Raw genomic sequence first — 13384 nt, 5'->3', positions numbered from 1 at the left:
CCACATGGACCCAGAATTAATCCCAGGGACTGTGACAGTAAGCTCATGCCCTTAATCAAGAGACACGGGACTGTGTTAGGGGTATGCGAAAGGAAGAAAAGAGAAAATTCAGCAAAAGTAAGGGCTTTGAAAAACTGCACTGTTGTCTACTAGCTGTATCAAGTGTAACTTTTACTTAAAAATACTCAAACTATCTCCACAAGTTCAGTTTTCCCACCTGTAAGTAAACAATTCTGAATAAATCCAGACTCAACACCAGGACATCAGGTTTAAGGAGAAGACAAATCCTTAGTGCTTTATTTCAAAATTCATTCAGATGAACGCTGACGCTAGGAGAATGAAGAAAAGGAGGAACACCACAGATTCATGATGAGATTTAAACAGGACCTCACGTCTATAAAACTCAACAGCTCAGAGTCAGAGAGAATACATCGTCTCATTACATTTCCAAACAGCTGTGCAGTCAGCAGAGTAAGCGGTGCAGTACCAGTGCACAAAGGATGAAACTAAGCCAGAGACTATGTTGCTTGCCCAGGGTAAAGCAGCATTGCAGCCAGAGGATTTCTGACTCCCAGTTCAGTTCACTGTCCACCACTGGCGCAGGAAATCACCTGGGAAGGCAGAGTGAAAGTCTAATTCATCTGGCTTGCACCTCAAATTCCTAAACAAGACCATGAGTTCAATCTGAAAACAAGGAAATATCTTACAATAACAGGAACTAGAAGCAAAACACTGGAAATCTAACTTTAGAAAACTGCCCTCAGAATCTAACCCTCCTCACCATTAACTACTCATGTGTTTATTACCCTTGCTAAGGGAATGGGGAGTTGGAGAGCACTTGTTTAGAAAAAGACTGGACAACAAAGTTACCACTGACCACAGTTGTTTGCTTTATAAGATACTGCTCTGAATTTGGAAACTATGTAGTGAGTAGCTTTAAAGTAGATGAACAAACTATTCTGTTAAATCAGGCTGCATTGTCTGTATCTCTGGAAGCTGACGGTATTTGGTTAGAAGTCACCAAATACATAAACAGGTCTGACAAAATAAACCACTGAGGGGCTGGCATTGTGGCACAGTGAGTTAAGCCACTAACTGCGATGCCACATCCCATATCGGAGCAATGGTTTGAGCCCAACTAATCCACTACTGTCTTAGCTTCCTGCCAATGAGCCTGGGAAGGCAGCAGAGGATGGCCCAAGTTCTTGGGTTCCTGTCACCCACGTGGGAGACCAGGCTGGAGTTCCTGGCTCTTGGCTCCAGCCTAGCCAAAATCTGTATGTTGTAAGCATTTGGGGAGTGAACCAGGCAGTGGAAGATCTCCACTTCTCTTCCCTTCTGTCATTCTGTCTTTCAAATAAATAAATCTTTAAAAACAAAAGATGACATATGTAACAATATGCATTTAGAGGAAGACATTTGGTCTAGCAGGTAAACCACTGTTTGGGAAGCTCAGATCCCACATTGGCGTGCCCAGGTTTGAGTTCTGACTTCACCCACTCCCAATTCTAGATTCCTGCTAATGCACACCCTGGGAGGCAGGTGATGGTTCAAGTAGCTGGGTCCCTGCCACCCACATGGGAGACCTAGATTGACTTCCCAGCTTCAGTGCGGCCCAGCTCCAGCCATGGCAGACATTTGGGGAGTAAACCAAGAGATGGGTCTTCACTATTTTCACTGATAGTAACATAGCTATCGTCTCTCTTTCAGTTAGTACTCATCTAGTCTATATTTTGCTTTCTAGTTTATATTCAATTTTCTTGTGTTCCAATATTCTAGATATATTACTTGAAAATAGTTTATAGGAGGTGCTGTGGCGTAGTGGGCTAAGCCTTCACCCACAGCGCTGGCATCCCATATAGGTGCCAGCATCCCATATGAGTGCTATTCTAGTCTCGGCTGCTCCTCTTCCGATCCAGCTCCCTTCTATGGCCTGGGAAAGCAGTAGAAGTTGGCTCAAGTGCTTGGGCCTCTGTGCCTGCATGGGAGACACAGAAGAAGCTCCTGGCATCTGGCTCGTGGCTTCAGATCAGCTCAGCTCTGGTCACTGCAGCCATTTGGGAAGTGAACCAGCAGAAGGATGACCTTTCTGTCTTTCCTTCTGTCTGTAATCCTACCTCTCAAATAAATAAATAAAATGTTTTAAAAAATACTTTATAAATTAACTTATTTCTCCAAGTCTCACTATATGGCCTTTAGCGGGCAGGATTTATCTCTTTGTAATCGTTACGATTGCTGATGCTCAGATTTATTTATTTATTTATTTATTTATTTATTTATTTATTTATGACAGGCAGAGTGGACAGTGAGAAAGAGACAGAGACATGGCAGGAGCCAGCTACTTATCCTGGTCTCCCATGGGGTGCAGGGCCCAAGCACTTGGGCCATCCTCCACTGCACTCCCTGGCCACAGCAGAGAGCTGGCCTGGAAGAGGGGCAACCGGGACAGAATCCGGCGCCCCGACCGGGACTAGAACCCGGTGTGCCGGCACCGCAAGGCGGAGGATTAGCCTAGTGAGCCACAGCGCCGGCCAGATTTATTCTTACTATCCTAGTGTTTATTCTGCTCATTGTACTTCACCCCTCCCCCCAAGTTTCTCATCTGGTTTGTTTGAATTGTTTTTCATTATTCTAGGTTTTTTTTTTCTATTGGTTTGGAAGACAAATACTATTTCTATTCTTTAGTTGTTACACTTGAGGTTCTCCACATTTAACTTACAAAATGTCAGCATAATCAGTAACTATACATTTCTCCCAACACAACAAACTCTGACAACCTGTCTTGGAGCTTTCACATGTTTTGTTATCCAGCATTACTGTTCCATTATTTTTAGGCCCATAAATCAGATTGTGGATATGCAGGCCACTGTTTGGATTTATCTACATTTACTATTTTCTCTGTTCACAATTCCTTCCTACATCTCAGATCAGCTTCCAAACAATTTCCTTTTTTCCTACAATACATTCTTTAGAAGTTTCTTTGCTGGAGGACGTTTGATGAAAAATTCTGTGTTGTCTGAAAATGTCTTACTTTTTTTCCAACTCTTGACAACAGCTGAGAAGTCTGATGTGTGACTCATTTATTTATCTGTCTTTTCTCTACATTTGTTTTGAGATTCTTCTCGCCTTAGGGTTCTGCAGTTTCAATATGAGGTGTCAAAGTGTGTATAATTACTTACCCCGTTTGCTTATACTCTGGATCTAAGGATACTAGAACTCACTCACAGAAAATTCTCAGCCATTTATCTTAGTTAATTCTTCATTCTCCCTTTCTCAAATATTTACTAGATATCCTGGGCTGACTCACATGAAACTATAATTTTACTGATCAAAACTGCTCCTGTATGGTCCTCTCACTCGGCATAGGCTGAAGGTTTTTTATAACTATTCTCTCTCTGTTCACTCCTCTTTCATATTTTCCATTTTCTTAACTCAGATCCTTTCCAGGAAATTTCTCTGACTATCTCTTTCATTTCACAAATTCTTTCTTCAGCTATATCTATTGAGCCTATCTTTTGAGTTTTTAATTTCAGTACCTTTAAAATCATATTTGATACTATCTTACTCCTTATTCATTTCTAAGTCATTTTTCTCTTAAATAAATTTTATATACACCCTTTAATAGTCTATATCCAATAATTCAATATCTAAAGGCCTCTGCAGGTCTAAAGCTTACTCTGGTTCGGATGACTCTTACAACTTTTGGTGGTTTATTTATTTGTGTTTGCTAATATTTTGGAGGAAGGGAGTCTAAATTAATCTATGGGAACCTAAGAGGCCTGGTTTAGATGGTGAATTTACAGTGTGTTTCTGTTGGGCATCAAAGACTATCACATCCCTAAACAGCACTCTGGCCTCAGAATCAGCCCTTAAGGCATTCAGATCTGGCTGAAGAGCCCATGAAAGCATTTTAGGCATATAAAACCAAGACACTCTGGCCAAAAAAAAAGAAAGAAAGAAAAAGAAAAAAAAAAAACCTATATGAAAGATCTCTGCAAGTGAGATCCCAGTGGAAAGAACAAGTCATCAAAGAAAGAGGTACCTTTCTCTGAAGGGAGGAGAGAACTTCCACTTTGACTACGACCTTGTCTAAATAAGATCAGAGTCAGCAAACTCAAAAGGCCTCCATAGCCTTGGCAGTTCATGACAAGAGCCTAGGGTGATTACTGATGCCATAAACAAGAGTGTCCATTTGTTAAGTCAACAACAGGAGTCACTGTGCACTTATTCCTCATGTAGGATCTCTGTCCTGAATGTGCTGCACATTGTGATTTAATGCTATAACTAGCACTCAAACAGTATTTCACACTTTGTGTTTCTGTGTGGGAGCAAACTGTTGAAAGCTTTACTTAATATATGCTAAATTGATCTTCTGTATATAAAGATAATTGAAAATGAATCTTGATGTGAATGGAAGGGAAGAGGGAGCAGGAGAGGGGAGGGTTGTGGGTGGGAGGGAAGTTATGGGGGGGAAAAACCATTGCAATCCATAAGCTGTACTTTGGAAATTTATATTCATTAAGTAAAAGTTAAAAAAAAAAAAAAAGACTATCACATCTTATTTTAAGGGTTCTTTGGTCATTCAGGAAGTTTAACTTAGAACCCCATACACATCAGGCTAAGACCACGGTAACAAATCCAAAAGCAGACTATGCCAAATTATTATGAAGACAGACAGGATTTCCTGTTGACTCCTTGTACCAACAGGTACATTTTTTTTTCTACCTTAACTTCTCACCAGAGGGTATAGGCACTTCAAAGGCCAAACAGCTTTCTGCAAAAGTCTCAGATTCAGTTCCCCACACACAAGGTCTCCTATCTCCATAAAGCTCCAAAAATCTTTTTAGTATTTAAGACTAGTGTTCATGTTCTATTTTGCTTTTTTAAACCACTCTGATTTCAGTTCCTTATTCTTTTTTTCCTCCTTTTGGTCTTTTAGTTTTCCCTTAAGTTTGTGAGCCTGATGCATCTTAAAGAACATTTTAAAAATATGTTCAGCATTAAGTGCTTTATAGCTGGAGTTTTTTGATATATCTAGCCAATTAAAAAATGGTTAAGAAAATCAGTTTAAATTAGTTACAAGTCAAAATCACAGAAATGTTTTTAGAAAGATGTCAGTAAAACAGAACCTTTTATCTTGGTTGATACAGCTATAAGTATATTTATCAAATTTTCAGTTGCTTTTGTTCAACATACAGGCTATACACAGTGTGTTTAAAAAGTTGAGGATGACTCCTGAAACTTGCTTTTATTTGTCAAGCAAAATAAAGATTTTAGGTACAAAGGACAAAGTTAAACTTTTGTACAAATAATAAAGAATTCTTAAATAGTGGGTAGAAAGAGATTACACCTTGCATTTTACAGACATTGTAGTGTCATCAGATTCAAATTCAAAGCATTCTACCTGGAGAATTCAAATATTTATCTGTCCTTGGAATAAAGAAGTAAATCATTCAGCTGAGAAATCCTAAAACTGTACTTAAGGAGTTTCATAATCAGATACCAAATTCAGTGTCATGTATCCAACAAAACATTTTTAATTTTTAAAAAACTAGCCTTTAACTTTTACTGTAAGATTAACTAACTCTTTACCTCGCCAGCATCTGCACATTCCTTGGCTCTTCTGTGAAGTGCTGCCCACGTATCTTCATACCTAAGAAATGTAAAAAAAAATCTGAAATGCAAACTACATACTAAAAAGAAATATGACCTCAGCATGAACCTTGGAGTCTAGAAGGAAAACTCTGACAATGATGGGGATACATTGCAAGGAAACGAAAGTCATCTTAAAGGGGCTTCCAAGAATAAATCTGTGACATTCTGAACAACAAAATAAATAATGGTAGTAACAGATAATTTCAAGAATAAAATAGAGGCTGGTGCTATGGCGCAGTGGGTTAAAGCCCCGGCTTGCAGTGCCGGCATCCCGTATGGGCGCTGGTTCTAGTCCCTGCTGTTCCACTTCTGATCCAGCTCTCTGCTATGGCCTGGGAAAGCAGTAGAAAATGGCCTAAGTCCTTGGGCCCTTGCGTCCATGTGGGAGACCCAGAAGAAGCTATTGGCTCCTGGCTTCGGATCAGCTCAGCTCTGGCCATTGTGGTCATTTGGGGAGTGAGCCAGCAGATGGAAGACCTTTCTGTCTCTCTGGCTCTACCTCTCTCTGTAACTCTGTCTTTAAAATAAAGTAAATCTTTTAAAAAAAATAAATACCCATGACATCTGTCATGACATAAATAAATAATTAATAAAGAGCAGAAAAGTCTTCCTTCCAGTAGAACTCCAATTTGTAATTATAGAAGCAATGATAGGAACAGAAAATCACCATTTGGTAATGACACCAGTAATAACAGTCCCAGAGAAACTCTGGATGGTGACATTACTAGGTGAAGGTATGAAGAGAAACAGGATATTTATAGTCTCAAAGTATTTCCCTACAGAATAATCATTGCAACAATGGGGAAACAGTGTTGACAGTGGAGAAACACTTGCAGATACTTTAACTAAGTGATCAGAATCAGGAGACCAGCACAATGCACTGGGAAGGACACAACATTATTTTTTGGTCAGGAAGGCACTAATGAATTTAGTCATAAAGAAATAGCAGATAAAACAAAACTGATGACATTTTGTTTTTAAATATTTGTTTATTTGAAAGTCAGAGCTACACAGAGAGAGAGAGAGGAGAGGCAGAGAGAGAGAGAGGTCTTCCATCCACTGGTTCACTCCCCAGTTGGCCACAATGGCCAGAACTGTGCTGATCCGAAGCCAGGAGCCAGGAGCTTCGTCCAGGTCTCCCATGCAGATGCAAGGCCCAAGGATTTGGGCCATTTTCCACTGCTTCTCCAGGCCACAGCAGAGAGCTGGATAGGAAGTAGAGCAGCCAGGACTTGAACCGGTGCATATATGGGGTGCCAGCACTGCAGGCAGCGGCTTCATCTGCTACACCACAGCGCCGGTCCCAACTGATGACATTTTGAAAAATATCTGGCCAGTACTCTTCAAATGCATCAAGATCATTAAAGACAAAGACACAGAAACTGTTCTGGATTAAATGAGATGAGAGAGAAATGGGGGCTAAATATAATTTGTAACCCTAGACTGGACCTTCATCCAATCAGTAGAACAACTGATAAAATCTGAAGGCCTATAAAGTATTTAACAATGTTAATTTCCTTGTTTTGATCACTTTCCTATGGTTATATAAAATGCTAACATTGGGAAACCTGGAATTCCTTGTTGTATTTTTACAACATTTTTTAAGTCTGAAATTATTTCCAAATGAAAAGTTAAAAAAATAGACCTGCTGGAGGTGGGTATTTGGCATAGCAGCTAGGAAGCTGCTGGAAAACTCGCATCTCATACTGGAGTGCCTGGGTTCCAGTCCAGGCTCTGGTACCAGTTACAGCTTCCTGCTAATGGACACCTGGGAGGCAGCAGTGATGACCCAAGTGACGGCACAAGTATCTGGGTCCCTGCCACTCACATGGAAGATCCTGATTGACTTCCTGGTTCATGGCTTCTACCAGGTCCAGATCTAGCTGTAGCAGACGCTTGGGGACTAAACCAGCTGAAAGGAGCTGTCTGTCAAATAAATAAATTCTTGAAAGAAGAATACAATTGCTAATGTAAAACTTGATTTCCTGGGGCCAGCACTGCGGCATAGAGGGTAAAGCCACTGCCTGCAACTCCAGCTTGCCATATGGGCACCAGTTCATGTCCCGGGTGCTCCACTTCCAATCCAACTCCCTGTTAACGGCCTGGGAAAAGCAGCAGAGGACGGTTCAAGTGCTTGGATCCCTGCCACCCATGTGGCAGACCAGAAGAAGCTCCTGGCTACTGGCTTCAGCCAAGCCCACCCCGGCTATTGCGGCCATCTGAGGAATGAACCAACGGAGAGAAGGTCTCCATCTCTCCCTCTCTCTGTAGCACTGTCAAATAAATATTTTTTTAAAAAAAACTGATTTCTTATCATATCTAAAACTCTAACTCTCCAAATGTTAATTCTCAAAACAGAAATACGTATTTCATGAGTTTATATATTATCTCCCTTCACAGTCACATACAAATTCACAATTTTTCTGCTAGATTTAAATAGGAAAGTCAATCTCAATAATTCCAAACGTAACCCAGAGTTTGCATTTAACAAAAAGCAAGAAGGAAGGTCACACAATTAATACAGTCCTGCTGTCACTGCTGACTGACAGAAAGCTCAAGATTCTTCTCTGGTGTATCAGACTAAGTATCAATTAAAATCAGCAAGTGTTTGATGGACACCAGGCATTGTTACACAGCAGAATTGCTGAAATGACTTCTACTACTCTACTGCACTGGTACTTAACACAGAGCACTTACTAAAGGTCTGTTGAGTGCAGGAATAAACACACGAATTTCAAATTACCAATTCAGGCTTCATGGTAAAATTTTCTACCACTTTCTTCAATCAGTGGGAGAGAGCAAATTAATCCTTGCTTGCCATTCAGAGGCGAGATCTTTCTTTATTGATCATCTCTCACCCTTTCCTTCCCCTCCTTTTATTATATATGTTCTTCACACGCTCCTCACATTATACATCACCCACACTTGTGTCTCCCTTTCACACCCAGTTCACGACTCTCCCACTGCGCTGGGCATTCCTGAACCCAGATTTAGGAAACCCTTCATTTTCTCTGCCCTACTCCTATGCCACACAGCACTCCCTGAAGCAGGACACAAACAGGGCTATGTGAAGCACTTTGTGACCTGACAAGTGTTCATCTGCTGCTCCAAACCAACCAGGAGCAAGGAGAATCCAGACTCCAACGGTGAAAGACCCCTAACTGCCCTGTTAGGGACTTCCCCAACCTATCTGCATGGCCCAGACAGCCTATGGGACTGATAGCGGACCGTCCTGGGTGGCAGTAGTGAGCAACACTGCCACTCTAAGCATGTCCTGTGCAAAAAACCCCAATAATACCAAGCTGGGTGCAAACCCAAGTGTGGTGTGCAGAGGGCAAGAAGCCAGAACCTCAGGCCGGGTGCAGACCCAAGTGCCGTGTGCCGGGGGAACTGGCACACCTCTCCTCCCCTCCCCTCCCCGAGCCAGGCAGAACCTTTTCCCACCATGCCAAGTGTAAGCACAGGCCCCCAGTAAACCTTGTAGAGACTGTATGTTGGCTTCTTGTTAATCTCCTGGGGTGAGTGTCATCACTATTAGAAAGGCACACAATCAGTTTCAGATGCCTGTGGTCCAGCTTTGCATGGGCCTTCGCTGTCAATCAGCACTTTAAAAAATGCATCCCTAGTGACTGCTCCCTGATGGCCACACTGCAGATGTTACACATCTCACGCAACCGTGAAGCTCATGCCCACCCGATCACTTTCAACAGATGGAAGACCTCTGAGCACAATTTCCCTGAGATAAAGACCATGAATGTAAACTCCCTCAATTTTCCAGTATTCAAACTGAAATCTCTTTAAAATTACAACTACATGCTGAAGAAATGGAGAGTAAATCACCTTCAAATGTAACCACCTTCAAAATATAATAATTCAAGTAATTATCAAATATAACCTATGTGCACTATGGTCGGACAAACACAAGAGGTAACACAGATAGGAAAGGAGATGCCGCTGTGGTATAGCAGGTTAAGCTGCCACCTGAGATGCTGGCATCACATCTGGGCAGCAGTTCGAGTCCTGGCTGCTCCACTTCTGATGCAGCTCACTGATAATGTGTCTGGGAAAGCAGCAGAAGATGGCCCAAGTCCTCAGGCCCCTGCACCCACAGGGGAGACCTTTGGCCATTTGTGGACCAAACCAGTGGATGGAAGATTCTTTCTCTTTCTCTGCCTCTCCCTCTCCTTCTCTGTAAATCTTTCAAATAAATAAATAAATCTTAAAAAAAAAAAAAAAGGAACCAGCACACATGCAGATATCTTCCTTATTACACAGACAAAGGAAAGTGCTCACTACTAAGTATTACTGCCACAGGAATACAGGAGGCTAATTGCTGACTGCAGGGTACAACACTGCTTAGAGAGAGCACGATTCGGAGCTGGCGGGAAGACGGCCGAGTGACGAGCACTAGGAATGTCTCATGCCCAGGTCAGAGAGGTGCTGGCACAATCGGTCAGAGGTAGCTCTCCTTGAACTCTGGAGTTTACTGAAGCCTTGACAGTCCACAGGAAGGCTCAGAAGGTAAACTGCAGTTAATTTCAACAACAGCTCTCAGCACAGTGGCAGCTACCCATCCTCCACCTCAGCACCACAGCAGGTGGCCATGCACTTGTTCTTGAAGCCAACACTTGCAACAGTTTGTGGGAGACAGGGTGGCCTGACATGGGCCCTGTCCTGGGCCAGCATTGTGGCACAGTGGATTAAGCCACTGCCTGCCAACGCCAGCATCCCTTATCAGAGTGTGGTTCAAGTCCTGGCTGCTCCACTTCCAATCCAGCTCCCTGCTAATATCCCTGGGAAGGCAGTGGAAGATATGTCTGGGCCCCTGAACCCATGTGGAAGATCCCGAGAGAGTTCCAGGCTCTTGGCTTCAGCATGGCCCAGCTGCATTCATTTGCATTCAGCAAATGCATTCAGCCACTGCACTCGTTTGGGAAGTGAACCAGTGGATGGACAGTCTCTCTGTCACTCTTCCTTTCAAATACACAAAAAACTTAAAAAAAAAAAAAAAGATAAACATTGGGTGGCAGGGGCCCTGGCACTTGGGCCATCTTCCACTGCCTTCCCAGGCACTCATCAAGTAAGCTTTTTTTTTTTTTTTTTTTTTTTTTTTGACAGGCAGAGTGGACAGTGAGAGAGAGAGAGAGAGAAAGGTCTTCCTTTGCCGTTGGTTCACCCTCCAATGGCCGCCGCTGCAGCCGGCGCACCGCGCTGATCCGATGGCAGGAACCAGGTGCTTTTCCTGGTGTCCCATGGGGTGCAGGGCCCAAGCACCTGGGCCATCCTCCACTGCACTCCCTGGCCACAGCAGAGAGCTGGCCTGGAAGAGGGGCAACCGGGACAGAATCCGGCGCCCCGACCGGGACTAGAACCCGGTGTGCCGGCGCCGCAAGGTGGAGGATTAGCCTATTGAGCCACGGCGCCGGCCTTCAAGTAAGCTTTTTAAAAACAAACAAAAACCCTGTCCTCCACGCTATAATCACCAATGGCTGCTTCTGAGCAGGGAGGTGTAGACACAGAGGTGGCCACTGTCACGTTGCCCACTATAGATGAGCTTTCAGAGGACTTAAAAGGCCTGCATCTGATTTTTGTCTGCCTACTTTTTTTATTTTACCTCTTTGGAAACCAGGCATTTAAGGACTCCAACATTCACAAGCAGCCACATATAGGGAGGAATTTACAAAGTCACCACATATGCCCAGCAAAAAGCACAGGCTCAGCAAAGTGCTCCTAAAGATAACCCCTGGGGCTGAGCACTGGCACAGAGACACTACAACAACCCAAACACAAGGCACCATTCCTGAGGAAGGTGGATGGGGGCCGGGGGGAGGTCCTGATCGCTGGCGTTAGCACAATCCGCATATACTCAGTTTTCAATAAAAACAAAATCACAAAAATTGCAAAGAAAAAGGAAAGTATGGCCCTTTCAAAGGAAAAAATACAACAACAACATTCTCAAGAAAGACCAAGTAGTGAATTGATTAGACACTTTTAAACGAGTATCTTAAAGATGCTTAGAGATAAGAGAATGACACATGAACAAAATGATAACATCTGTAATGATATAAAAGAAATTCTAGGCCGGCGCCGTGGCTCACTAGGCTAATCCTCTGCCTGTGGCGCTGGCACCCCGGGTTCTAGTCCTGGTTGGGGCACTGGATTCTGTCCCGGTCGCTCCTCTTCCTGTCCAGCTCTCTGCTGTGGCCCGGGAGTGCAGTGGAGGATGGCCCAAGTCCTTGGGCCCTGCACCTGCATGCGAGACCAGGAGGAAGCACCTGGCTCTTGGTTTTGGATCAGCACAGGGCACCGGCCGCAACACACTGGCCGTAGCAGCCACTTGGGGGGTGAACCAACGGAAAAAGGAAGACCTTTCTCTCTGTCTCTCTCTCTCACTAACTCTGCTTGTCAAAAAAAAAAAAAAAAAAAAAATAGAAATCCTATATAAAATGTGTATTTCCATGTAATATAGATGTTTACATATATAAAATATATAATTCAATATAAAATCAAGAAATTCTGGAGATAGGCTACTGTATGGAAAAAAATCATTAGTGATTCAAAAGTAGATTTGAGCAGACAGTAGAAAGAATCAGTATACTTGAAGATCGGTCAAATGATTTCATTGAGCCTGATCAACAAAAAGGAAAAAAAATGAAGACAAATGAACATAGCTGAAGACACTCACAAATGCTATTAAAAGACCAACACATGCAGCATAGGAGTCCAAGGAGGAGATAGAGTGGGACAAAAGATTTGAAGAAATAATGGTCAAAACTTCCAAATTTAATGAAAGATGTGGCTAAAATCATCCAAAAAGCTGAACAAACTCTAAGCAGGGTAAGTTCAAAGAGATCCATACTGTGGCACATTATAACCAAAGACAGAGAATCTTGAAATAAACAGCAGAGACACAATGTGTCACATGTAAGGGATTCTCAATAGATTACCAGCAGAATTCTCATCAGAAAACTTGGAGGCGGGATTGGCATTTGATGCAGTGGTTAAATTGGCAATTTAACCCGTATCAGAGTCTCTGGGTTGCTTCTGATTCAGCTTCCTACAAATGTGCACTCTGAGAGTTGGTAGATGATGGTTCAAATACTTGGATCTCTGCCACCCATGTGACAAATCTGGACTGGGGGCCGGTATTGTGGCGTAGCTGGTTAAGCCACCACCTACGAAGCCGGCATCCCTTATGGGCACCAGTTTGAAACCTGGATGCTCCACTTCCAATCCAGCTCCCTGTTAATGGCCTGAGAAAATAGTGGAAGATGGCCCAAGTCCTTGGAGAGACCTGGAGTAATCTGCTGGCTCCTGGCTTCGAATCAGCGCAGCTCCAGCTATTGCGGCCAGTTGGGAAGTGAACCAGTGGATGGAAGACCTCTCTCTGCCTCTGCCTCTCTGTAACTCTGACTTTCAAATAAATAAATCTCTTAAAAAAAGGAACAGACTGGAAACAAAATATAAAAGAATAAAGAAACAAAATGACTGAGAATTAAAATTCAGATTCAATTTTCTTGCAACAAAGAAATCACACATAATAATAAATATGCATAAGAAAGCACTGATTAATAAATACACTACAGACCTGTATGCTTCAAGTCTGGACAGCCTTTGTACTAACCAGTAAAAGCAGAAAGCCCTCAAGGAAAAGAACAATTTATAATACTATATTAAAATTTAGGTGTTTAAAGGATTTTACTTATGAAATTATAAAACATTTTTAGAT

At 42.6% G+C, this 13384-nt stretch overlaps 1 protein-coding gene across 7 annotated transcripts in view; it reads right to left on the bottom strand.

Moving 5' to 3' along the window:
* DTNBP1 (dystrobrevin binding protein 1) overlaps positions 1-13384 on the bottom strand; it is a 144965-nt gene that overhangs the window by 121657 nt on the left and 9924 nt on the right. For 5 of the 7 annotated variants that reach the window (XM_051855833.3, XM_051855834.3, XM_089334429.1 and 2 more), the window contains exon 4: positions 5593-5653. The exons of the other annotated variants lie outside the window; for them this stretch is intronic. In XM_051855833.3, the coding sequence (XP_051711793.1) occupies positions 5593-5653 (61 nt within the window). The remainder of the gene's footprint in view (positions 1-5592; positions 5654-13384) is intronic. 7 annotated transcript variants of the gene reach the window in all.

Source organism: Oryctolagus cuniculus, chromosome 5 (genome assembly GCF_051225735.1).
Source record: "Oryctolagus cuniculus isolate XC-2025 breed Fujian yellow rabbit chromosome 5, ASM5122573v1, whole genome shotgun sequence".
Taxonomy (NCBI): domain Eukaryota; kingdom Metazoa; phylum Chordata; class Mammalia; order Lagomorpha; family Leporidae; genus Oryctolagus; species Oryctolagus cuniculus.
Note: the sequence above shows the minus strand (reverse complement) of the source record. Positions and strands in the feature narration are given on the sequence as shown.